The sequence below is a fragment of the Thalia democratica genome, chromosome 8 (genome assembly GCF_965202585.1).
Source record: "Thalia democratica chromosome 8, ktThaDemo2.hap1.1, whole genome shotgun sequence".
Taxonomy (NCBI): Eukaryota; Metazoa; Chordata; class Thaliacea; order Salpida; family Salpidae; genus Thalia; species Thalia democratica.
Window position 1 is genome coordinate 9,625,535 of NC_139172.1, and position 24,545 is coordinate 9,650,079.

A 24,545-nucleotide genomic window follows, 5' to 3' on the forward strand; every position below is an offset into this window, starting at 1 on the left:
TCTTATCTGATTATTAATCAGTAATAAAAAGCCTCTACAAATATCTAGATTAGATCTTTTGCTAAAGATGTTGATAACTGATCTGAAAGCTTTCTCAACAACATAGCTAAAAGGAAAAACTATAAACAACAATCTATATTCCTCTCAAATGATTAAATAATTTTGCCTTAGTTTTTGTTGAGTCCAAAAGCTTTTATTTCGTTCTTTGGAAAAATTCAATTTTAGTTCAAATCAGTCACTTTTCAAAATATAATTGGAAATATCATGAGGTAATATAACTATCACCTCATGATATTTTCAATTGTTTTTTGAAAAGTCACTAAGTTAGAATAAGAAATGAAGTTATACAGCGTTGCCAATTTACCTAGAAACTTAATAATATATAACATAGATTTTTATGAACGGTTTATGATCCCAAATACCATATATGTCAGGTTATAAAATGGTGAGAGGGACTCCGATCGTCTATGATCTATGTAATTTTTAAATAAGAAAATATATGAATGAAAAATTGTAGTTTACTTTAAAGTAGGAGTCATAAGCACTTGAATTTTGTCTCTATAATTTACATAAATAAAATAAACTTTTTTTGTTTAAGTTTTACCTCAGGGTCAAATATTTAATAGCAAGCTAAAATTAGTAAAATAGCAATTTAAAAGTTTAATGACAGCAAAAAATTTCAAAATCGCCCCCTTACTAGCTATCGCCTACCCTTTCGCCCCCTTACTAATTATCGCCCCCCGACTTACTAAAATCGCCCACTTTGGGAAACCCTGTTATACAGACTTTTAAGTTTGAGATTATTTAAAAATACAGTCATTACTTGGTGTAAAGATGAAATTATTATAAAGAACTCTTAGCAAAACTAGCAGTCAAATGTTTACTTTCAAGTATTATGCTCAATCAATAGCAGAAAAGCTTTTTGAATCTTTACTATAAAAACAATGTATTGCAATACAAAACATTTTTATGAAATTTTTCTGAAAGAAATACACAATTATGTTTATTTTTATACAGTTGCATATTGCTTAAGTTAAAATATATGTTAAATTAATAGCATACAGAAATTTTTATTCATTTAAGCAGCATAACTCAATTTCTTACATATACTATCAACAAAAACATTAAACAGAGGCCTGGACTTTTGTATGCCGTGAGACAAGCTCAAGTTTAACAAAAGGTTTGATCAAACCAATTCGTTGATCTTAACAAGTTGACGAAGTAGTTTGATCAACTATTTTGTTAACCTACGTATACTAATGCTGTTTTCAAATAATTTAAAAATTAGTTTAGTTTGATAACAAAATTATTGGAAATTTTTTACTAAAATTCAAATAAATGACAAAAGTCCAGTACAAGGAGTTCAACTGTGTCCAAGTAGTGTACTGAAAAGTTTTTTGTACACTAGGTCCTTGGACAAAATATTTTTTAGCCATTCAATAAACTGTTATCTTTAATGGAATTAAATGTAAGCATCGTTAATATTTTGAACTAATAAACTGGTGATTTACATTTAATATAAGAACATAAAAGTTTAAACTAGTATATTTTGTGTACTAAAGATATAACTTCAGCTTAAGTCTGTAACATGTATAAATCAAATATATTACAGACTATTAATTATATATTAAGTGCAAAGTTTTTCCGGGTAAAAAAATGTTCTTTGTTTTGTTGTATACAATTTAACTATTCACTGAGTTATTTAAAAATAGCAATAATAAGTTTTTTTGTAAATACTATTACCTGTTAAATGCATTACTTTGCACATCAATACAGCCATTTCTGGCTGATATTATGCAGCATTGCAATAATAATTCAGAAAATTTTTATATAACCAATTTAAAACTAAGCAGAAGATATAGAATGTTTTGAAAATTTCTGAAGTTATATTTGACTTTTAAATAAAACTATTATACAATCTACAAAAAAAAATACTCTGTAAATTTTATAAATTGAAACCTAAGTTTCCGTTAATGACGTGACTTTTTACACTTTTCAAGCATCTATTTCATAAAAAATAAAAGTTTTAGGTCAAAAGATTTTATTGGTGAGCTCAAAAAAAAAACAATAAGTGACGTAACAGTCAGCTCGCGTACATCTCGGTCCACCGCCTGCACGTCCTGTCGTGTGCCTCCCTGTCGTTGACGTACTGCCTCGCCACTTCGGCCTCCAGCGGGTCGTCGGGGTTGGGGTCGGTCAGCAGTGACTGCACCGACAGCAGCACTTTTGCCGGCGTCAGCGCGCAAGACCAGCCCTCGTAACGGAGGATGTCCACGCCGATGCGGCCTCGGCGGTCGACGTTGCAGTGGTACACCCTGGTGGCGAAAGTCACCACCGGGGGTTGCGCTGGATAGCCGGCCGGAAACTTGAGGTTCAGCCGGAAGGTGCCGCCCTCGTACGGGCTCCCCGGAGGTCCTTGTATTTCGGCCGTCCATTCGCGCAGGTCGTCGCCTTTCAGCCGGGCGCTGATCATCTCCGGGGGGTCCGATGTGATGTCTTCGAGCTCCTTACGCAGCCTTCTCGTTGACAAGCGGTCGGGTGAAAGTTCAAGCGGCGGTGAACATCCACGCGAGAAAGATGTTTTTTCGTTTCTCCCTCGCCCCGAAAGTTTTGGCCGGGTAATTATTTCAAAACGCACCGGTTCAATTTTTCTTGTGACGGTGGTGGACACAATTGCACCGGTACTATCAGTGGAATACGACGTACTCGAAATGTACGATGCCACTGCCGAAGGCCACCGTGAAGTTTTCTTTTTTTCGCCCTTCATCTTGTTTTCCCAAAGATGTCAGTAAGAAAATAAAATCGTAACTTGTTATTAAAAGTCTGTAAGGATTGCACTTTTAAATAAATAAAGTATTAACTGTCATTGAACCAATAAGCCCTAAAAGTATCAATACTGTTTTACATTTTATAAAACATCATGACTTTAAATTACACTGATAGTTTAGTAAAAACTGATCTTCATGTCATTTTAACTTTTTAAAAAACTATAGACACTAAGAAAGTGAAATCTAAACCTTTCTTTAAACTAAAGCTTTTGTTTCTGTTAGATATCTTCAGTTAATTGAATAATTTTTTTATGCTGTAGTAATAATTTATTTACTTAAGTTTAAATTTTTTGAGAAACTGTTTATGTTTTTGATTCTGGTTTTAATAACAACTTTTTGAAAGATAAAACAACTATTAGTAAAATGGTTTTGTTACTTTAAAAGTTTTAGTTTTTTTTAGTTTATGTCTTTAAAAGCTCATTTCAATCTTTTTTTTAAACATAGTGCGAGAATCAAGAAACCACAAAAGGGTCTATAATTTTTTCTTAGTTCTCGTATCATAATTAGCAAAATATTAAAGTAAGTTTTTTTTATGATTGAGTAAATATATCGTTATTAGTAAGTGAACTAAAATTTAGTACTTCTTTTTACAAAGCAAGGAGACCCTAATTAAAGACCAATACTGAACGGACCAAAAATAGCCTATATTTTGAAAATGATTAAGTTAACCTAAAATATAAATACACTAACCATTAAAGCTTATTTCTTAAAATTTTAAAACAAAAGTCGAAAATTTAAACGTTTTTTGGAAGTATATTGTAAGATAAAAAAACGCAAAATGTCCCACTTTTTCTATGGACTATAGCAACAACCTAATAAACTTTAACTCAAAAAATAAACATAATCTATTTAGCTGTAAGTTAACAAATTCTGTAAAAATGAGTTTTTAGGAACAAATAAATTATAGTGTGAAAAGTGGGACAAGAAAAATTACTCCGTTTTTTAAAAATTTTAGAATGGTTGTCGTGGTTTTTGAACTAGATATTGCAGTTTTACTTAGATTAAATAATATATTAAGTGAAACATTACTGGTTACTTGTAAAAGTTAATTTTTGTAAAGGTGACTTTTATCTATTTTTGATACATATATTTAAAAATAAGTTGTATTAGAAAGATTTTTGTACTTCTTAAAACGTTTTTTTTAATTGTATTTTAGCTTAATATTTGTTTTTCTTTTAGTTTTCAAGATTTATTTCTATAGTTCAATAAAACTGACCGTGTCAATATAAATTATCGACTACGACATCAACATAATGAAATTACTTGATTATAAATTTGGAATTTATACTTAACTTAAAATATATCATTTTATTTTACCATTTTAATATTTTTCAGTAATAATAATTCTAAATCAAAATAGTTTTCATAGGGAATTTGTAAATTTCAGTAGTCAATAATAAAAACTTAATAACATTGGTATTTAAGGTTTATTAAAAGCTATTTTATACTAATTTATAGTTACCTTGGGTTTTTTAGTTAATGTTTTAAACTTTTAGAATGAAATTACAACTAACAGTAAATATCTAAAAAAACAAATCTGCATTTTTAAGAAATTTACATTACTGTTTTATTAAATATTCATTTAAACTTATAGTTTGTTTTGTTATATATTCAAATTTAAGGTAATAAAGGATGTTTACATGATAATTCAAATTCCTGCATTTAAGATTTTTAAAACAATATTTAACTTACTATGTCTTAAAAAGTAGCATACATTGCAAATATTTAGAAATAAATATGTAGGTCTTCTTAATCTACACAAACCATTTAATTTCTTTTTTGCAAATTTAAGTTATTTTGTGAGATGTTTAATAATTCCTAAAAATAAATATAACTTAGCTCTTATTTAAGCCATACCTTAAAAAACCTTTAATCTTTAAATGCTTACGAAAATAAAATATGTCTTGTAGATGTTAATAAGGGGTGAGCGTCACTTTTGCACGAGTGGAAAATTTTGCACAGCAACTCTTTCACACGAGCATCACCTATTGCACGGCGTTATATTACGGAGATATTTATGCACCGCAAAAGTTTTAAAAAACCGGTCAATTTTGGACGGAGCTGCACTATTGCACACTTCTAATTGTTTACTTTTAAACAAAAATTTAAATAAATTAAATACAAGTTTTATTTTAATTATGTTATATAAAGATAGTTTTTAAACGCAAATTATTTTAGAACATTATGATTTTCAATTTGTTGTTTAACTTTTAGTTTTTATTCTAAGTTTTACCTACAGTATTAAGAACGTATAAAGTACAGTATAAAGTACAGTATAAACTACAGTATTAAGAACGTATAAAGAACAGTATTAAAACGTACTACAAATCACTCCAATCATATTTTTTACTTAAATAAGGTAAAGTAGATAAGTACATTTTTTGTGAATTCTAATTTAAAGAATTTTTAAATACCTTAAATAACAATAAACTGAATTTCGCCAACTTTTAAATATAAACTTAATCTAGTGTGGAATTTAAATAAAAACTTAGAGACTGATTTTTTACTTATACTCTCGTTTTTAAATCTTTGATTTTTATCTTTGAAATGAGTCTTTTATGAATTTTAAGTTTTTTTTTTTGTTACAGATTTGGTTCTAGCTAAAATTTAATTGACATGCATGCAAAAGTGATGTAGCCATAATAATAGGACGTTGTGCAAAAGTATTGCCGTACAAAAATATTGCCATGCACAAGTGACCTTTTGTGCAAAAGTATCCCTACATGCAAAAGAGTCGCCGTGCAAAATTGTCCCCTCGTGCAAAAGTGTCTCCATGCAAAAGTGTCCCCTCGAGCAAAATCGACCCGTTCCCATTAATAAAACCTACATAAGTATTTTTATTTTTTTTCCAAAATTAAAATTCCTTTTACTTGTTGTCCTTTTAACTTTTTAGTGAAATGTGGGGGTTTAAATTTACCAAACTTAAACAGCTGTGCACCCATAAACAATATCAACTAATTAACTTCTAATTTTATGTTTTATCAGATATATTATTTTTTACTTATGAGTTCATGCTACTGAGTAAATGAGACATTTTAATAAAATATATATATATATAGAAAATCATGGATGCTAATTTTTTTAGGAAATTTTTTTACAGGTTTTCAAAATTTCATTCAGGTTTTTAAATGTAAACATTTTTGGATCTATTTTTTGTTTAAAGTTAATTTTATGGTAAGAAACTGTGTAAAATAGTATAAAAACATTGAAAAGATACTGTAAAATTACTTCAAAAATATTTAAAAAAAAAAACATTTTTTAATGATAACATAATTTTTTTTGTTATATAATAGATTATTTTGTCAAAACGAAATTTTATTGCTTAACGTGTTAGTATTGTTAAAAAAAAATCCAGTTTTATAGTGATTTTTGTTCAAAATTCAAGGCTTTTTTTAAAGTATTCTTTTCTCAAACTCCGGGTATTTTAGCCTAAATTGTCAAATTCTAGGTTTTTCCAGCATTCTAGGTTTTTTTGCAACCCTGAAAAATTTACAAAAATGAAATTTTATAATTAATATCTTGATGACACTTATTTGACTGTTAACTTACATTACTACATACAAATTATTTAAAATTTAAGTAAACATTTATTGTATATTTTGAATGTTATTAAAAGCAACAATACTAGACATTGATAATATTTTTGTATTAGAGTTTATAAACTTTAAATGTATATATTTAAAATCACATACTTAAGAGTTTTGTTAGAAAATGTAAAACAATTATAAGTAACCATTATCGTAAATTACAAAAAATAAAAATAGCTTAATCCTATGTTATACAAATTCTTGTTTAATTTGAAGGTGAAATTAATAAAATTATAAAGTATACATGTGACAGGTTTGCCTTAACAACTTTCTATAAACTTTTTTTAGGCTTTTTAAACCTCTTCCAAGTTTTTGAAAGTACAATTTTTAATAAAAAGCTGTCTTTAGTAGGATAAGAATATTAAAAAGGTGCTCTATTGCTACTTTTAACGTGTTTAATGACATACAAAACTGTAAATAATACAAAACCACTTTATGCTATATAACTTTTGTATTTATCAAAATTTGATAACTTTTCATGTAAATTGTAAAAATTCCAAGTTTTTCACTGATTTTTGTACAAAATTTCAGGTTTTTCAAAATTTATCAAGTTTTAGGGTTTTCCATGTTACTAAGGTTTTTCCAGGTTTCAAATTTATAACAATTACACCAATAGAAAGATAATAAAGACAGTAAAAGCCTTCGTTGTTATTATTTATTAACAGTTTTTTTACTTAACTTACTATACTTTTTGCTTAAATTAAAATTCTTGTTAATGTTGAAATTAAAATAAAACTACAAAATGCTTTATTGTTAGAGATTATTTAACTGTTTGAAAATTCAATTGTTCTGAATGAAAAAAAAAGTATGTAAAAAGAGACAACTAACAATTACAGTTAGTAGCCATTCTAATTTATTAGTTGCAAAAAAATAGTAGCTTTTATTAAGTCAGAGTTGCCCCTTTTTTTGTCAAAATTTTTTCCGGGTTTTTAAAAATACACATTTATGGGTCAATTTTTAGTTTTAAGTTAATTTTAAGGTAAGAAATTGTGTTAAATACTATAAAAACATTGAAAAGATACTGTAAAGCTACTTTAAATATGTTTTAAAATAAAAACATTTTGATGATGACATTTTTTTTTTATGATAGGTTTTTTGAGTCAAAACGAAATTTTACTACTGAAAATGTGAAAACTGTTTAAAGTTACAGGTTTTTCTAAGTTTTTTAGTGATTTTTGTTCAAAATTCCAGATATTTTTACCTAAGTTGTCAAATTCCAATTTTTTCCAGGTTTCCAGGTAAAGTGGCAACCCTGTTAAGTTAATATTCCAACAAAATCATTTTGTTAATTCAATAAGAATAAATTTGAAAACCATTTAATAAAGGTTATGATAGTACTCTTTTAAACTGTTTTTTATAAATATTCAAACAATTTCTTTAAAAAAAATACAATAGAGTACTTAATTATTAGCAAGGCAAAATATACAGTTATGATTGCATTATGTTTTTCTTTTATAGCTTAGTTTACATCAGTTGTCATACTTCTAACTATTGCTAATAAAATGTAACAAAATAATTATAAAAAAGGGGGAAGGAATTTTTTTAATTATTAAAACTACTATCTGCACCAAACATAAAAGTATACAAATAAACACAACTGAATTCTAAATTTGTGAAGTTGCTAGAACGTCTAGTTACTCTAGTAAAATTTACTAATATTTTGTTAGAAAAACTTGCTAAAATAAATTTTAGATAATCTAAAAACAAATAAAACAAAGGATTTACTTTACTTAGAAAACATTTAAGACCTTTCTACTTCATTTGTATAAAATTTTGATACCTGCAGCTAAATTTAAAATCCAAAATTTCCATTTTCTTAGTACAGTGCCTTTTTTACAAAGAAATATCGAGACTTTTAATTAGTTCATGTTAAATAGCAAATTTCTAAATTAAAATAAAAAACACAATATGTTTAATCGTCAAAATATTGTTAGTGTGTCATTTTTTATTCATGAGCAATAATTTTTAATTTTAAATGGTATGGTAAATAAGTAATTAGATCAAGAAAACCATAGCACACAGTAATAAATAAGTAAAGTAGAAACTGAAATAGCTTGCTATATCTTTATACTAAAATAGGGTCGGGCAACGTACGGCCCGCAGAGTGAAAATAATTGACCCGCTACCGTTTTTTAAAATCTAATGGTATCCGGCCCGCAAATGAAAATGACCGGCCCGTTAGCGAATTTACAAGCCCGCAAAGTTCAATATTACAAATTTTTTTATAAAACTTTGTATTACATTTTTACAAAACAAAACTGTAAGAATTTGACTTCAAAGAAAAGCTAAAAGTTACTTTATAAATTAATGTGTACTAATAAATACACCATTTTGTCCTAATATTTTGTGTTGTTCTAACTTAGTTTTTTGTAAAACTTCCCTAAGCAAAGTGCTTTTTAAGTACGATATTTTACATAAGTACCTTTGTTTATTACGATGTAAATTCCATTTATAAATATTATTTAAACATCTGACATGTCTCAATCAGTCATCTTAAGTTTACAGACTTGAGAAAGTTTTTTTTAATTTGAAGGATTTAAAAAAGTGATCAACTGTATCCATAAAATTAGATTCCGGCCGGATCCGAAACTTTCATTTACGTTAGAATCCGACCGGATTCGTATCTCGACTTAAAATTAGTTTCCACACGAATTCGGATCTAAAAAGTCATTATTCGACTGGATCCGGATACTGTATTCGGTAAATCACTAATTCGAAAGGCTGCGGCCCGCAAAAGACTAAAATTTTCCGAATCCGGCTCGCTGGTTGAAAAACGTTGCCCACCCCTATACTAAAACATAACAAAGTATTACAGTCTGGCTCTAGCATTAATTTTTAGTTTAGAATTTCCATAGATTATTATAGCCTGGTTTAAAATATTTAAGATAAAATCGCAATTAACCGAGCATAGATTTTTAAGAAAAATAGTTTATTAAAAATAACGTATACGTACTCTTTAATTTTAGAAATTATACAAAACTGCTTTTATTGCAACTTTACTATTAAAACTTTTTCAAATTCTCGCGGAAAAACTAAATGGTATCCCTAAAATTATTTTGTGTTTCTTTGTTAAAATTTTGTTAAAATATCTTACTAAAAGCATAATAATTGTTATTACTGAAGAAGACTTTTTTGCTATTTAAAAATAACACACATATCAAAGGTTTTTATATGAGTAATATCTGAATTTAGATTCTAAAAATATAATTCAAAATTGTCAAAACAGTGTTTACTGTTAAATTTAAAACCGTAGCTGTTGTATTTATATCATACCTACCTAAAAAAAATTGTTTAAATTTTGTTGTGGAATTTTCTTCAAACGGTTTTCGAAAGTAAAGTTGTTATAACAAGTATTAAATCTAATAGTTTAAAACTTTTACATCATTCGTTAAAACTAGTGCCAGAATTATTTAAAGCACTATGATTAGTGTCAAAAAATTCCCGGCAGTAGGACTGCAGTAAATTAAGATGTTAATTAAAACTATACTACCGGGGATTTTTTAACACCAAACAGGTTTTTACCTAGTCTTCTTGAGACGCTTTGAGATTTAAGTGTAAGATATGTAGCATTTACAACCACCAAACTTACGCCATGCTTAAATTCGAAAAAATATAGTTGTATTTACAAAGTAAACCTGAGCTAAACTATCGTTAGCTTAAATTATATAAATCATAAGCTATAGTACATAATTACAACGTGTATTGATCCACAAACGTCAATAGATAAGCATTTATAATGAATTGAATTCAATTTTTAATGCTCTAAATAAAAGATTACATGAAGATTTTTTAGTAAAACTTGAAATAGTTGATTTTGATTTATAATGCTTATTAAGTTATGAATAATATCTTAAAACTGTTTTATAATGCATCTTATTACAGCTACACAGCTGTTGTATAAGTATTTAACTTTTATATTTATTGACCATTTTTAATAGTTGTTAAAATTCTTTTTATTGTTAAACCTAGTTCTTTGTTTTTAATAACTTTGTTAAAACTTTTTTTTTATTAATTTAATAGTAAATGAAAACATATAGATACAGAAAAAAAGTTAAACATATCGTGAAAATACATTAGAATACACAAAACTAAAAACAAACAGTGATAATGCCCATATTTGTAACTAAGTCATAGTGATAATGTTTGCAAAAACTATTCAATTTCTATACTTGTAGCCGGTGTTCAACTAGAAACTTTTTGTTTAATTTTTATCTAAGTTTGTATAAAATAAACAGGTTTTTATTTAAATAGAGTAGTTTATATTGTACCTTAAGAAGTCACTATAAATAAACAAACTAAGGTAGCATTTTAAAGTGTTATCTGTATTTATAAATAACTAGTATTTAGACTTCATCTTTGTTTGTTTTATTGTTAGGTAACTTCAAAATGTGCCCTAAAGTAAGTGAAGACAAAAGTTTCATTGATCAAATTGAAAAGAATGTTTTCGATGTAACCCACCATTTTTTGAGATTGATGTTTGAATTAGATGAAAATTATGAAGACAGTAACCCAGCCAAAAAAAGTTTTTTTATCCAGATTCGAACAGAATTGTACAATTTTCTAGTGAAACATTTAAAAGTTCTACGCGTGAACAGCTTTGATTTTTTGTCTGATGAAGATAAGATTATTCTTTTGTTTGAATCATATGAGAGTAGTGAGTCATTATTTTCTTATGAAAAATTTAAAGATTTTAGTTACTTAATTTCCAAAAAATATAACCTTCATAAATATAAGCATAACATAAATACAAAATTCACATCAGATTGTAAAGAGTTTGTTGAAAGTATATACAACAAAAAACTTAATTTTCTGACCAAAGAAGACTTTGATATCTTTAATGAAATAAAGTTCCTAAAAAATGAAAAAGGTACAACTCTTTGCTATTCTTACAATGAATTAATAGAAAAAATTCAAAGGCGTACACAGGACTTAATGAGTGGAAAAGTTTCACAATCAAGAATTGATGAGCTTTCATTTAATTACACAAACAATGATCAAACAAGTATCATAAATGATGACTGTGCAATGTGCACTGAAAAATTAAAAATAAATGGTCAAAGATTAACAAGGTTCTATTGTAACCATGCTTTTCATCAAAGTTGTATAACACGCTATTTTAAAAATTATACACCAAGTCATGAAAGTATGGATTTAGTGTCAAATTGTGAAATATCAGAAGATTCAGATGTCACATCAAGTGATGAAAGTATGGATTTAGTGTCAAATTAAGACGAGTCAGAAGATCAAGATGTCACATCAAATGATGAAAGTATGGATTTAGAGTCAAATTGTGACAAATCAGAAGATTTAGATGTCACATCAAATGATGAAAATATGGATTTAGTGTCAAATTGTGACAAATCAGAAGACTTAGATGTCACATCAAATGATAAAAGTATGGGTTTAGTGTCAAATTGTGACGAATCAGAAGATCTAGATGTCACATCAAATGATGAAAGTATGGATTTAGTGTCAAATTGTGACAAATCAGAAGACTTAGATGTCACATCAAATGATGAAAATATGGGTTTAGTGTCAAACTGTGACAAATCAGAAGACTTAGATGTCACATCAAATGATGAAAGTATAGGTTTAGTGTCAAATTGTGACGAATCAGAAGATCTAGATGTCACATCAAATGATGAAAGTATGGATTTAGAGTCAACTTGTGACAAATCAAAAGACTTAGATGTCACATCAAATGATGAAATGAAAAAAGTATGAAATGAAAAAGAAACACTCGCATGTTTACACGTGCAGGTCAGAGCTCGAATGGTTTGTTTGTCAATACTTTACTAGATGGAATTTTACTTGATTTTCCTTAAAACGTTCCGAACCAAATGAATGAATCAAGAAAAAGAAACTAAGTCAAAGAGCCGAATCGGATGACTAGGTCGAAACTGTCACAATCCAATGATAACTTCAAAATGGCCGCCTTCGTCTAAATGCCTGCGTTGAATGTCTTCTCTAAAACGCACAAGTCAAACGTCTACACTGAATGCCTATACTGAAAGCCTCAAATTACAATGCCTCCGAATCTGATGATCAAAATAAAAGACTACACCGAATGACCAAAACAAAAAAATGACTACGCCCTTATCGCGGCGCTTGATTTTATACGGTTTGCTACACGCAAAAAAAGACTCCTCTCTTCTCTCGGAAAGCAGGCGCAATGCTTACAGAGTCTTGACTTCTTTGGTATGCATTTTTTAGTTGTATTCACAATGAAGGAATTAAACTAATTAAAAGTTTTGTTTATTAGTCGTGGACAATACGGTAAATTGTACTAAAGTGGTGTATGACTCGAGAACCAAAACATTTTTTTGTATACCATATACTAGGTCCTAAAGAGTTAGGACCAATTACTTTGAGCGTTTTTTTGTCAATCAATAAACAATAATATCTACTTCACTTGAAATGTAATGCTCGAGTAGTATTTATTAATTAAATGGATAACAGTAATAGCAAGCTAAAAGCAGCTTATATTTAACGTGTATGTAATATGTATATAAACATGCGAAATCAAAAATTCTAGCAAATCTGCCTTGGTGTATACATTTAACGATTACATCTTTATTTTATTGTTGTGCTTGTGTAGTAGGGTGCATCTGTTGCTCCAACCTTAGAGTTAAGTTTATTTTAACTTTTTGTGCGTGGAAATAACATAAAGAGACATTACACAAAAAAAAATCTCTAGCTCTAAACTCATTTGCACAATGTTAAGTTAAAAATAAAAGTTTCCAAAACCTTATTGCAGCTGACCCAATAGCAGTTGTATAATATTTGTTTCACATTACATACGTACTTTTTGAAATATAAAATCCCCTGAACTGACTATATTCTTGAAAAATGAAGCTTAATCTAAATTACTAATCCTGGTTAAAATAGTTTTAGGGTAGGATATCTTGTTTTTCAACTATATAAATGATTCACTTATAAAACTCTTTTAAGTCAACATTATTATGAATTAATCACGTATATAATTAAGAAATATTTTGTACTGAAATTAAAAGCATATTTCAAAATATTTGTTATAAACAAGGTGTTCCTTTACCTGAAAAACCTGGAATTTGAAAGTTTAAGCTTAGATAGACTAATAAATACAATAATTTATTTTTGATATCAGTGTTGCCACAAATTCAGGTTACTCGCCTAGGTAAAAAATGTTTGGTTATGCTTAACTTAAGGTGAGGAAGCTTTGGTTGGTAACTTATAATAAATAAAAGTTGATAATTAAAACAAAAAAAAAAAAAGCTACCGACCTCGGGTAAGGGTTAGGGGTAACAGTGATAGTAAAAATAAAATACAATTAATAAGAAAGAAAAATAGTTTAATTGAAAAAAAAAAAAATAAGTTACCAATCAAAGCATGCTCACCTAAAGTTAAGCATAACCAAATGTTTTTTTTTTGTTAAGTTTTACTTAAAATTCAATGTAAGTTTCTTAAAGATTTTTCTAAAAAAAATTGGCTAACCTTTTTCAAACATCTTAATTTTACTTATTTTGCACAAGTTCTATCAGCATAAACTAGGTAGAGATTTCTGCCTAGCGGGTTGTACTCATCCCAGGGGTTACTCGACTTTGTGCTAAAAATATTGTTTGCTTCTAACTGTTGTATGAAAAAGTAAATCAGCTATTAGTATTTTTATTTTTTGATTATTATTTTTAGGATTTAAGGTTCAGGAATAAGCCTGATATTATTTCATGTGATGTAAAAACGGTTTTTGAATATGCAGAAACACAGCCTTACTTCTTTTTCAATTTTGGCCTACAACAAATGCTAAATATATTGACAGGTAAGTGGACAAAAGCATTTGGTGAATGATATCCACTACCTACAACTTAAATAAAACGAGCTTGTTAATAGTGTAAATGATTACTTTAATAAAGTGTTGGTGGAGCAATTCCAAAATAAATTAAAAATAAAGGGTGTCCTAAGAAACAATACATTAATATCTTTACAAAAAAGTATACCACATCTACTTTCAACTCGGGTTTCTTATAATAATTTTCTACTATGAGTATGCTTAAGGTTAATATTTCTTAATTATTTAAAAATAAGTTGAATAAATTAATAGTTAATATCAACTAAATACCTATAATATAGTATTAAGCAGGATGTAAGTTTTTATATATTACATAGATATAAGTTTATACCTTGCTAGGTTCTAAGTCTTGTAAATAGCATTTATATAACGGAAATACAACAATAAATTGCTATGAGTTTAAAACTAAAAAGATTTGATACAAAGCTTAAAATTAGAAAATTTAAACATTTAAACAAACTAACAAACTAAGTTTAGATTAGTTTAAATGTTAACAAATAATTAACTATTGTTTAATAGTATCTAATAACTGAAAGTGATTTAAAATGTATTTTATATATATTTCAACATGCAATTGAAATGATATTATATCAGTTATATCTTTCTGGCTAACTGGTTCCACATTTTACATACAAAATTAAAGAAACTAAAAGTAAAAACAGCAAAATAAATTGCTTTTTATATTAGAAATGAGAAAAATTTTATGGACAAAATTTGCATGCTTTGTGTAATAACATCGTCATATTATATGAAAAGCAGTTGATATGTCTTTAAATGTATGCCTATAATTATAAGCTTTCAATTGAGGTATAAATTATAAGTCTAGGACATGAATAGGTGACTTTATTACAATTTAAGTCAAAAATAAAAGAAATGATTTTTGTGGGTTGAAATTAGTTTTTTAGGCAGTATTTTTTTTTCCAAGTTTTTTGTTTTTAAATTCTTTTTAATGAAGCTAAAACAAATCTGAATCATACTTCCTAATAAGTCCAGCAAACATCACTGAAGTACTTTCTACCCCTACTATAAGATGGATGTTTTCAAAAGTTCAGGGTTCATACACAGGCCAAATCAGGCTAAATTAGTATTTTTTAACAATAAAAATGTCAATATTTGTCAGTTCAAATACTTTAAAACTTAAAAATTATTCAATGAAGGATGAAATAATTTTTTTTAAGTAGATTATAAAATTGTGATTTTCCTTTTTTTTGAAAGTTTGTTTTTGTAGCCTTATTTTTGATAAAAACTATGGGACTATTGTTAAAATGTCAGGATTTTTTAGTAAAGTTGCTTGAAAATGTTTGAGATCAAAAATAATTAAAAGTATATTCGTTTTTTTTAAAGATCATATTTTTTTAATTTTTTCTAGAAAAACATTTAGTCTTTGTAACTTTAATTTTACTAAAATTAAGGCATTGTTGGCAAAATTTCAGGAGTTTCTGTTCAAATGCTAGAAAATTTCTTAACCTTTTAAATACAGTTTGTTGTATTTTGAATAGACTACAAATTTTCAAGTTTACTACTAAAAATGCATTTGGTTTTCGGAGTCCAGCACTCTTTTTTGAAATTTTAGGTAGATTTTACACTGTAAAAGGTAAAAACAGGTCAGATTTTAGCTTACATAACTACTTAAATACTTTAAGCAAAAAAGTAACAAATCAGTTTTGAAACAAAGAAACCAAGTTCAATCTAAATATGTTGTACACTTAGTTTGGTATTTAATTCTGCAAATTTTTTTATAGTGAATAGTGGTTTGAATCCTGTTTTCGTCCCACTGTGCACTCTGTAAATTTTACATATGAATGCTAAGTATTTGCAGTTACAATTCAGTTCAAGTTCTGACAACTCAAAGTCTATAGGCTTTCTCAGGACCATATCTTAAAAATAAACTAAAATGTCCTATCATTAATAGGTCATGCTTTAAAACTAAGCTAATAAGCTAAATTGTTTCTCATTTGTTTTATAATGCTTATTGGCTCTAAAAAACTAGAGTTGAAAAAAATGTTAGTCTAACTCTAAATGGTGGCATGTCAGTTCAAATTTTGTAAATTTTTTGTACAAAACCTGAAAGTAAAGAAACAAAAAGCTTACTTCTTCTGTAACAGTAAATTAGTTTATATAGTTTGTTTTTTTATTATATTGTCTATTTTTACTTAAAAATGAATATTTTTTTAAACAACTTAAATTACAGATTCTGAGTATTTTGTAGTATCTGATTAACAGAATTTAAAGTTGACTGTATAATATATGCTATGGTTATGGTTTGTTAGAGGATTCTTACACACAAGCTAGTTTGAATCAGAAAAAAAAACTTATTTTTTTTTTGCTAGTTTAAACTAATAAAAAATTAGAATGCTTCAGGTTAGTTTGATTTATTTTTTGAAAACTGAAGCTGTTTTTTTTTAAGAAATTGTATGAAATTAAATTAACTTTTGTTTTTTGAAGTTCATTCCAATTTTTTATGAAAATTTTTCATATCTGGACACAAATAATAAAACAAAGTAAAGTTGCTTTTTATTATGTAACTGTAGAAAAGACCTTTCTTTTTTTTATTAATTTAGATATTTTAATAACTTCAGAGATTTTCTTAGGCAACACCCTTTCTTTTAATATATTTTCACGCCTTTGAAAGATGAATGAAAGTAAAATTTATATCTCAAGTAGTTCCTGTGGCACCCTGTATTTTATAAAAAATATAGCATTTAGACATACATATAAATTAGTCAAAAGTTAAAAACAGACGTAATAAGAATACTTAAAAAAAGAAAGTAGGCTTGTATGAATTTTTATACTTAATGATCTAACCTAATATATCTGTGTAGTTCAGTGCTTTTATAATTTATTATTATTGTAACGGTTGTCAAGAATTTTCAAACTAAACTGTAGTGTAATGGTAATGTTTACTTTTTTTTTATAAACTTTATATATTTGTTTTTTAATTTTTTGTTGACAAACATAAGTGTTGTTCTTGTTGAAGTCTAAATAACTTTTTTAGGTAGAGAATTTAAATTTTAACTAAATTTTTGAAGTAAAAACTGGGTAAGTGTAGAACTTAAACTTTCCAATGAAGTACATTTCTCTTATACCTATATAAATAATAACTTTTATTTTTAGAAGTTTAAAACTAAAACTGAAAATGCTAAATGCTCCCTGTAATGTTAACAAAAAGGATTGCTTGAAGCAAAATGAAGTTTTAACTACAAGCAATGAAAGTATTATGCTAACAGCAGGTGATGCCTCAAGAAGTAAAAAAACAGCAGTTGCCAAGGGTTACTGGAAAGATGATCATATTAATGCAATGGTTCCAGGCCCAATTGAGAGAAAGACTCCAGAAATAAACAGAGGCTACTATGCTAGAACAGAAGCAGTTTGGAATATTGTTAAGAATTTTGTCTCAAATAACAGTGATGCACAAATAGTAAGCTTAGGCTGTGGTCTTGATACTCTTTACTGGAGGCTATTGTCGTCTGATTATCATTGTCATAAATATGTTGAGGTTGATTTCCCTACTTTAGTGAAAAAAAAGGTTCATATCATTCAAAACTCAGATAAGCTTGGCAGTTTATTGTTAGAAAAAAAAGCTAGTTTGTCAACTCCTGCTATTTATTCAAAGTATTACAATTTGTTTGGATGTGATTTAAAATATATTATTTTGCTAGACAATATGCTTCAAAACTGTGACTTGGATTTTAAAAAGCCAACCCTTTTTCTTACAGAATGTGTGTTGATGTACATGAAGGTTGAAGTTTCCAACAAAGTTTTGTCTTATGCTAGCGAAAAGTTTCAAAACTCTGTATTTGTAAGCTATGATGCACTAAATATGAATGACAGATTTGGTCACACAATGATTAATAATTTGAAACAAAGACAATGCTGGTTGGATGGAATACAGCCTTGTTCTAGTCAAGATACTCAAAAAGAACGGTTCAGTAAAAGTGGATGGAAGTTCACAAATGTACGGACCATGTGGGAAATTTATTTGAAACTCTCTAATAGAACAAATATAGAACAGTTAGAATTTCTAGATGAAACTGAACTTTTAGAACAACTTTTAAATCATTATTGTCTAATAGTTGCTTATAATGATGAAAATAACAGTTATTTAACTGACTGTTTCAAAAATTAGTTTTTGCATAAGAACAACTTGACAATATTTAAATTTAGTTATTTTCTAGTTCGTTTTACTACAAAAATTAAAAAAAAACTTAATAATAATTGTTATAATAATTATAATAACTTACTTAACATTTAGTTGCTACTTTTTTTTTTGTGAAAACAAAATAATTATTAATTATAAAACAAAAACTTATTAATTGATGTTTAATTGTTTTATGCTAAGTTATTTGAGTTTAATTTTCTTTAAATTATTAAAAACTAGCAACTATGTTTGATAATTTTTTAAGTAAATATATCAATTTTTTTTATAAATTTATTACGTAAGGTTATTAATATTTTTTTATAAATATAATTTTTTGTGCTATCATTATTCAAAAATTAGTAAGTCAAACATTTTCTGTCTATCAAAAATTTGTAGTGTTTTATGAATATTTTTGAAAATTGTTATTTTTTTTAAATTTTAACAAAAATAAATCATTGATTTAAGTAAAATTTTACTTAAATAATTTATTATTAAGGCTATAGGACCCTTGTTTTATACACTTGGTCTTTTTCTGTATGTTTTTGTTTCAGCTACCAAAAACTCTTCACAGTTTAATAAAGTTATTAAGATGTAAGGGACGTTAATAGGTTCTATTTAGAAGTAGCCAATTAAAAAGCGAAAAAAAAGACAATTGTATTTGTCGTCTGTATTCTCCTTTATTTTTTCAAGCCAAGTTTTTGAAGTACATTAATTTATTTCTTTAAAAATTAGTCTAAAATTTGTTTGGGCAATTCTTATAAATTTCGGAATTAGTTCCCTTTTTATTAAGATTTTTTGAAATATGAGCATGCGAAACATTTAATGCTATAAAAGGAATACTTCCCAAGGTTTATTAAGTGAATTTTTATCCTTATATAAATATGGAAAACTTATAAAAAAATTGGCTGTATCTACAAATTGGTACATTGATTCAGGTTAAAACTAAGTGTGTCCAAACTCAATTAATTTTTTTACTTGAAAATTTACTCAAAATTTTCATGTTGAAGTTAATGTTAGTTTTTGTAGAAAAATGCTTTGACCCCATTTACGGCCTTCCGGCAGGGGTGGGCAACGTTATAATAAATCTCTGGCTGGAAAAATACTTTTAAGAGATTGATTGAAAGATTTTAGATTGAAAATAAACTGCAAATAAATAACATAGAAATTTAAAATAACAAATATTTAAAAATTTACCCTTAATAAACAGATTAATAAACATTGTACATAATGTAGAGTTTAAATTATAATTTTCACAATAATTTTCTTCATAATAAAAGTTTATAGTATACTGTCTGAACAAAGGGGTTCTCATTGTCTTGGACACTGGAAATAAAAAACGGTTTAAAGTTTATCACATTGTACATAACTAATATTTTAATAATTAAAAAAGTTTTAATAAGCACCTATAATTTTGTAAACCTTAATACCAATTTTAAAAGAAAGGACAAGTTTTATAATAATTACGTTTTAATTTTTGATCTAAACCTGCAGTTAAAAGACATATAGTGGTCGCGGACCAAACCTCGAAATGAAATACTTACGGGCCGCATTCTATTTAAAATAAAAACATTCTCGCGGGCTGCTTTTTACCAATTCCTGGTTTGTACTTGAAAATGGTGTAAATATTGTCATTAAAAATTCTTATCATCTGTTTCTATAAATTGCTTAAAATGCTTAGAAATTTTTAAGTTTTGAGTTATGACGTATTTATTTTATACAAAAAACCTGAAGAAACCAAATTAACTCAACAAAACATAAATTAAAAATTAATAAAGGTTTCACAATCTAATTAGTCTAGAAGTTCTTTTAAAATAAACCTTAGTTTTTAATACTGTAGGAATAAGGAAAAAAAAGAATATAGTCAAACCTTTTATTTTAAAACATGCGACTAAATAAATCAATAAAAAAGACATGATTTTACATAAAAATACCACTGTTAATTAGTTTCAAGTACTTACTTTCTAGCAAGAAAAACTAGTATAAGTTTCAGAAAATGCTTTTAAAAGGCAGCTTCAATCTTAATACGAAATTTATTGAATTACAAGAAAATAAGCGCATGAAACAATTGGTTTTAGAACCTGGTGGACAAAAAACCTTTCGGTTATCGAGTTGTACACCACTTGTATACAATTTAACATCTTTTCTAGATCTTATATACGCTGCACTTAAGCAACATCAAAGAAAACTTAATGGTGCTTAATATATAATAATGAATTAAACTCAATATAAAATAACAGCAAACAATATAGTAATTAGTATCTATGTAAAAGTTCATTATCTGATAAAATGTTAGGTTTAAATATCTGTATAAAATAAACTACTGTTACTAATAAAACATTTGAAGAACAAAAACTATATTAAATTCAGCTAGTTCCGTTTATTTTGTTTAAATAGTACTTTCTTATCAGTTTTTAAACCTAGTTTATTATTGTTAAAATAAAACTTAACCTGTAAAATGAACTCATTTTAGAGATACATGTTTTCTTGGAGAAACGATCAGTTTAGATTTTCGAAAATAAAATTTTACAAAGTTTTTTTATTTTACAACAAAACAAGCCTTATACTCAGCATATAAAAAAATTGTACAGGACACTTTCAACGTTGTTGTGTGATTGTTTTTCAATGGATCAACAATCGAATGTTTCTAATTTCAAAAAAATCTTCAAGCTTTATAGCACAATAAAAGTTTAAAACGCTTTTAAGAGTTCAACTCTAACAATTAATTGCTAAACTTTTAAAACTAATTTGTAGATTGCATTCATAAAGAATTATTCGATTCTTCTCTATTCTTATTATAAGTAAATATTGCATACATGTCTAGTTTAGAGAGTTAACAAACAATCCTAAACTATTTAAAAAAATCTGTAGTTTGTAAATACATAAAAATGTGGTAAGTATTACAAACTGAGTTTTTTAAGTTTGATTTCCAATAACTTTACATGTTTTATCTAATTTCAACAGCACACATTATTTTACTTGCAACTATTAGTATATCAGTTTACTTTCAAAGTTTATGATTACTTTTGATGTAGAAATGTATTAGCTGCACAGTTTTAAGCTTAAAGACTTTTTAAACCAAATAAGAAACAAGGTTATAATTGTTGTATTTTCTTTTTGTTGTTTTAGTTGAAATATTTCAAGTGATATGCGAGTCTAAATTTAAGAATTATTGAAACATTTGCGTTTTGTTAAAACTTCTTAATCACTTTCTTTAAATTTAAAACAGGGTTAGTGAAGTGATTTCGATAGTAACCAACACACTTTTATAATAAGAACTATCTTTCGCACGTTGCTTGTGGTTGGTCTGATGGACCAGGTTGGCTACGGCGCGAAGAGTGTGGGTCAACACCCCTTTTGTTAATCCCTCTGTCTATGTTACGCTGGCTACAGCGAGTTTCGGGGTTGTTGACCTTGTCTAAAGTATGATGTATGTTCTCTTTAGAGAACATACTATCCTTTTTGGGGGGCTTGGATCTATTACTCATTGTGCTATACCAAGAGTTAGGTGTGGCCCACTAGTTTATTTTAAAATTAATTAAATTTGATTTGTAAATTTCAGAGATTATTAAGAGCACCAAACGCAGCTTGCTACTTAATTAATTATCAACAACAAAGCTTATTTATTCAATTTTATGTAAAACCAAATTACAGATAATTTCAATATAATTAACTATTAACACCAAAGTTTATTTATTCAAATTTATGTAAAATCAAATTACAGATAATTTCAATATAATTAACTATTAACACCAAAGTTTATTTATTTAAATTTATGCAAAACCAAAAGTACAATTAACTTCAATTTAATTTTATCAACAGCAGAGTTTATTTATTCAAATTTATGCAAACCAAAAGTACAATTAACTTCAATTTAATTTTATCAACAGCAGAGTTTATTTATTCAAATTTATGCAAACCAAAAGTACAATTAACTTCAATTTAATTTTATCAACAGCAGAGTTTATTTATTCAAATTTATGCAAACCACAGTAAAATTAACTTCAATTTAACTTTATTAGAAATTTCAATTTAAGAGACAGAACTAAAAAATAAGAGATTAATAACAATACTCACAATTTAGCACATAGAAAAGTTCAGCTTGAGCTGCCACAAATCTAATAACTCCAATCTAAGGCGGCAATTTAGAAAGTTAACAAATTAATAAAAAACCCCTAATTAGAGAAAACTCTTTTGCTGAATTTAATTTATAGCCAGAGGCGTTACAGAACTATCTTTTGTATACCAAGATAAAATCTGGTAATTGTTTGCTATTTGTAGCTCTTAAACAAGTTGTTGATCATATTATTGTAACGTTTGTTACTTAAACTTGTTGTTTATTAAGCATTCATATCATTCAATTTAGTTTTCAAATCAAAAAAGTTACATTAATAAATACTAGAATTAGCACGAGGTTAGGGTCAGGCCTAGGGTTAGGCTCATAGTTAGATTTAAGGCTAAGGTCAGGGTTTGAGTCGTGAATAGAGTTATGGTTTGGTTCAGGATTAGAATGAAAACGTGCAAAGTCACGCCGTGCAAAAGTGACTGCTCGCGCTAAAGTAACACTAATCCCTATGACCAAAAAGACCAACTCCTAATGCTAATCATTTAGGATAATCCTCAGTATTAGTTCTATTTAAAAAACTAATGTGTTAAGTCTACTTTTTTTAAATGTTAAAAATAAATTGTTTAATAAATAACTTGTTTATATGTTGTTCAGTGCTGGGCAGAACAAACTTAGTTTTAAAGCAAAGTAAGACATGCGTTTTCTGAAAAAATAAAACTAATTTTTACTGCGTTTTTAAAAGAAAATTCACATATTTTAAAGTCAAAACAGTAAAATGAACTGAAAAATTACAAAAATTATAAACCTTATTGTATACACATATCTCAGTAACTGCAACACAGAAACAAAAGCTAAGTATTAAAGTTTATAAACGAATGTTACGTCATCACTTTAAAAACTGCACTTTTCTTTGAAAAGTTTATCAAGTTTAATATATACTTGGATACAATTTGTTTTGTAAATAAGTGCTCTGCGTTCAGACTAAAGACGACTAAAACGTAAAAATGCGCAAAACAACCGTAAAACAAACTTTGGCGTAATATTCGCTTACAAACACAGAATCAAATGTTGCGCAATTTTATCGCAACTTGCGTAAAAAACCTCGCGAAAAAATGTTATGTAATAAAATTTATTCGGCTCGAGTTCGTAACGTGACTTCAAATTACGAAAAAATCTCCCTTCCAGCCACCAACAACTAGCTTCAAGTTGTTGAAGAAGTGTTGCTAGCAGTAGAAGCTGGCGCTAGAAGCCGACTAGAAAGTCCGGGGCAGCGAAGGCTCGGGCTATCGGCCGTACGCCCGGGCCGTTTTGCTCCGGACTACAAAAAATGTGCTCTTTTTAGGGCAAACCCTTGACTTTTCTGCATGCGCTCAGTCAAAAGAGCGTGTGTTCAGAAGATCCACGCGACCTTGCCGCAGCCTGAGAAGAAAACCCGGCCAGAAGAGGCACCAGATGAAGTAGGACCGTGACCCCGCAGCATAAAACTCCGTAGAAGGCCCCCACTCAACAGGGGGCCACCAGAAGAAGCAAACTTGCGGGGTCTAAAATGAAAAAGAGCTCTTTGTAGGTGCCGGGGGCCGGGCAAGAGGAGGCAGAGGTCGCGAGAAAACCTTTGTGTGCAATTTGTTCGTGGAACAAAAGAAGCGCGCCTTTGAGGGAACAACTCCCTCGAACGAAGAAGAGCCGCCGTTGGAAGCCAGCGGCAGACAAGCGGCATCCCTGCGTCTTTAGCAGAGAAAAAACAAAAAAATGGGTTGAAGGTGAATCCCCGCGCCGGACAGATGGAAGAAGCGGATGATGGCTGCGGGGAAGAATGGAAAATCTGAAGGTTTTTTTTTTCTACCCAGAAGACCACTGGTAAAAAACTGGAACGTCGACCCGACCCGAAAGATGCCCACAACCCAGAGATCTCGACGGAGGAACAGCGGAACCTCGAAGCAGCTGCCATGCAGCAAAGCAGTTGCCGAGAGGGGAGATGGCTGAGCAAGGACGACCCATGGATGACCCAGGTTTTCTTCTTTTTACTGGGTCAGCAGCAATCCATGAGGCGTGCGCTTGCATTCCCGGAGAGATGAAGGGTCGTGGGGATGATTTACTCACCCGA

At 28.1% G+C, this 24,545-nt stretch overlaps 3 protein-coding genes across 3 annotated transcripts in view; 2 read left to right on the forward strand and 1 right to left on the reverse strand.

The window, feature by feature from the left end:
• The window catches only part of LOC145842894 (polyubiquitin-A-like), a 122,142-nt gene that overhangs the window by 34,841 nt on the left and 62,756 nt on the right, over positions 1–24,545 (forward strand). The gene's annotated exons all lie outside the window — the stretch shown is intronic.
• LOC145842216 (ubiquitin-conjugating enzyme E2 2-like) lies at positions 2,084–2,767 on the reverse strand. The gene has a single exon (XM_082949630.1). The coding sequence runs from the start codon at positions 2,765–2,767 to the stop codon at positions 2,084–2,086; it is 684 nt and encodes a 227-aa protein (XP_082805756.1).
• LOC145842227 (leucine carboxyl methyltransferase 1-like) lies at positions 17,364–18,475 on the forward strand. Its single transcript, XM_082949645.1, has 2 exons — positions 17,364–17,776; positions 17,930–18,475. The coding sequence occupies exons 1-2, from the start codon at positions 17,377–17,379 to the stop codon at positions 18,364–18,366; spliced, it is 837 nt and encodes a 278-aa protein (XP_082805771.1). The 5' UTR covers positions 17,364–17,376; the 3' UTR covers positions 18,367–18,475.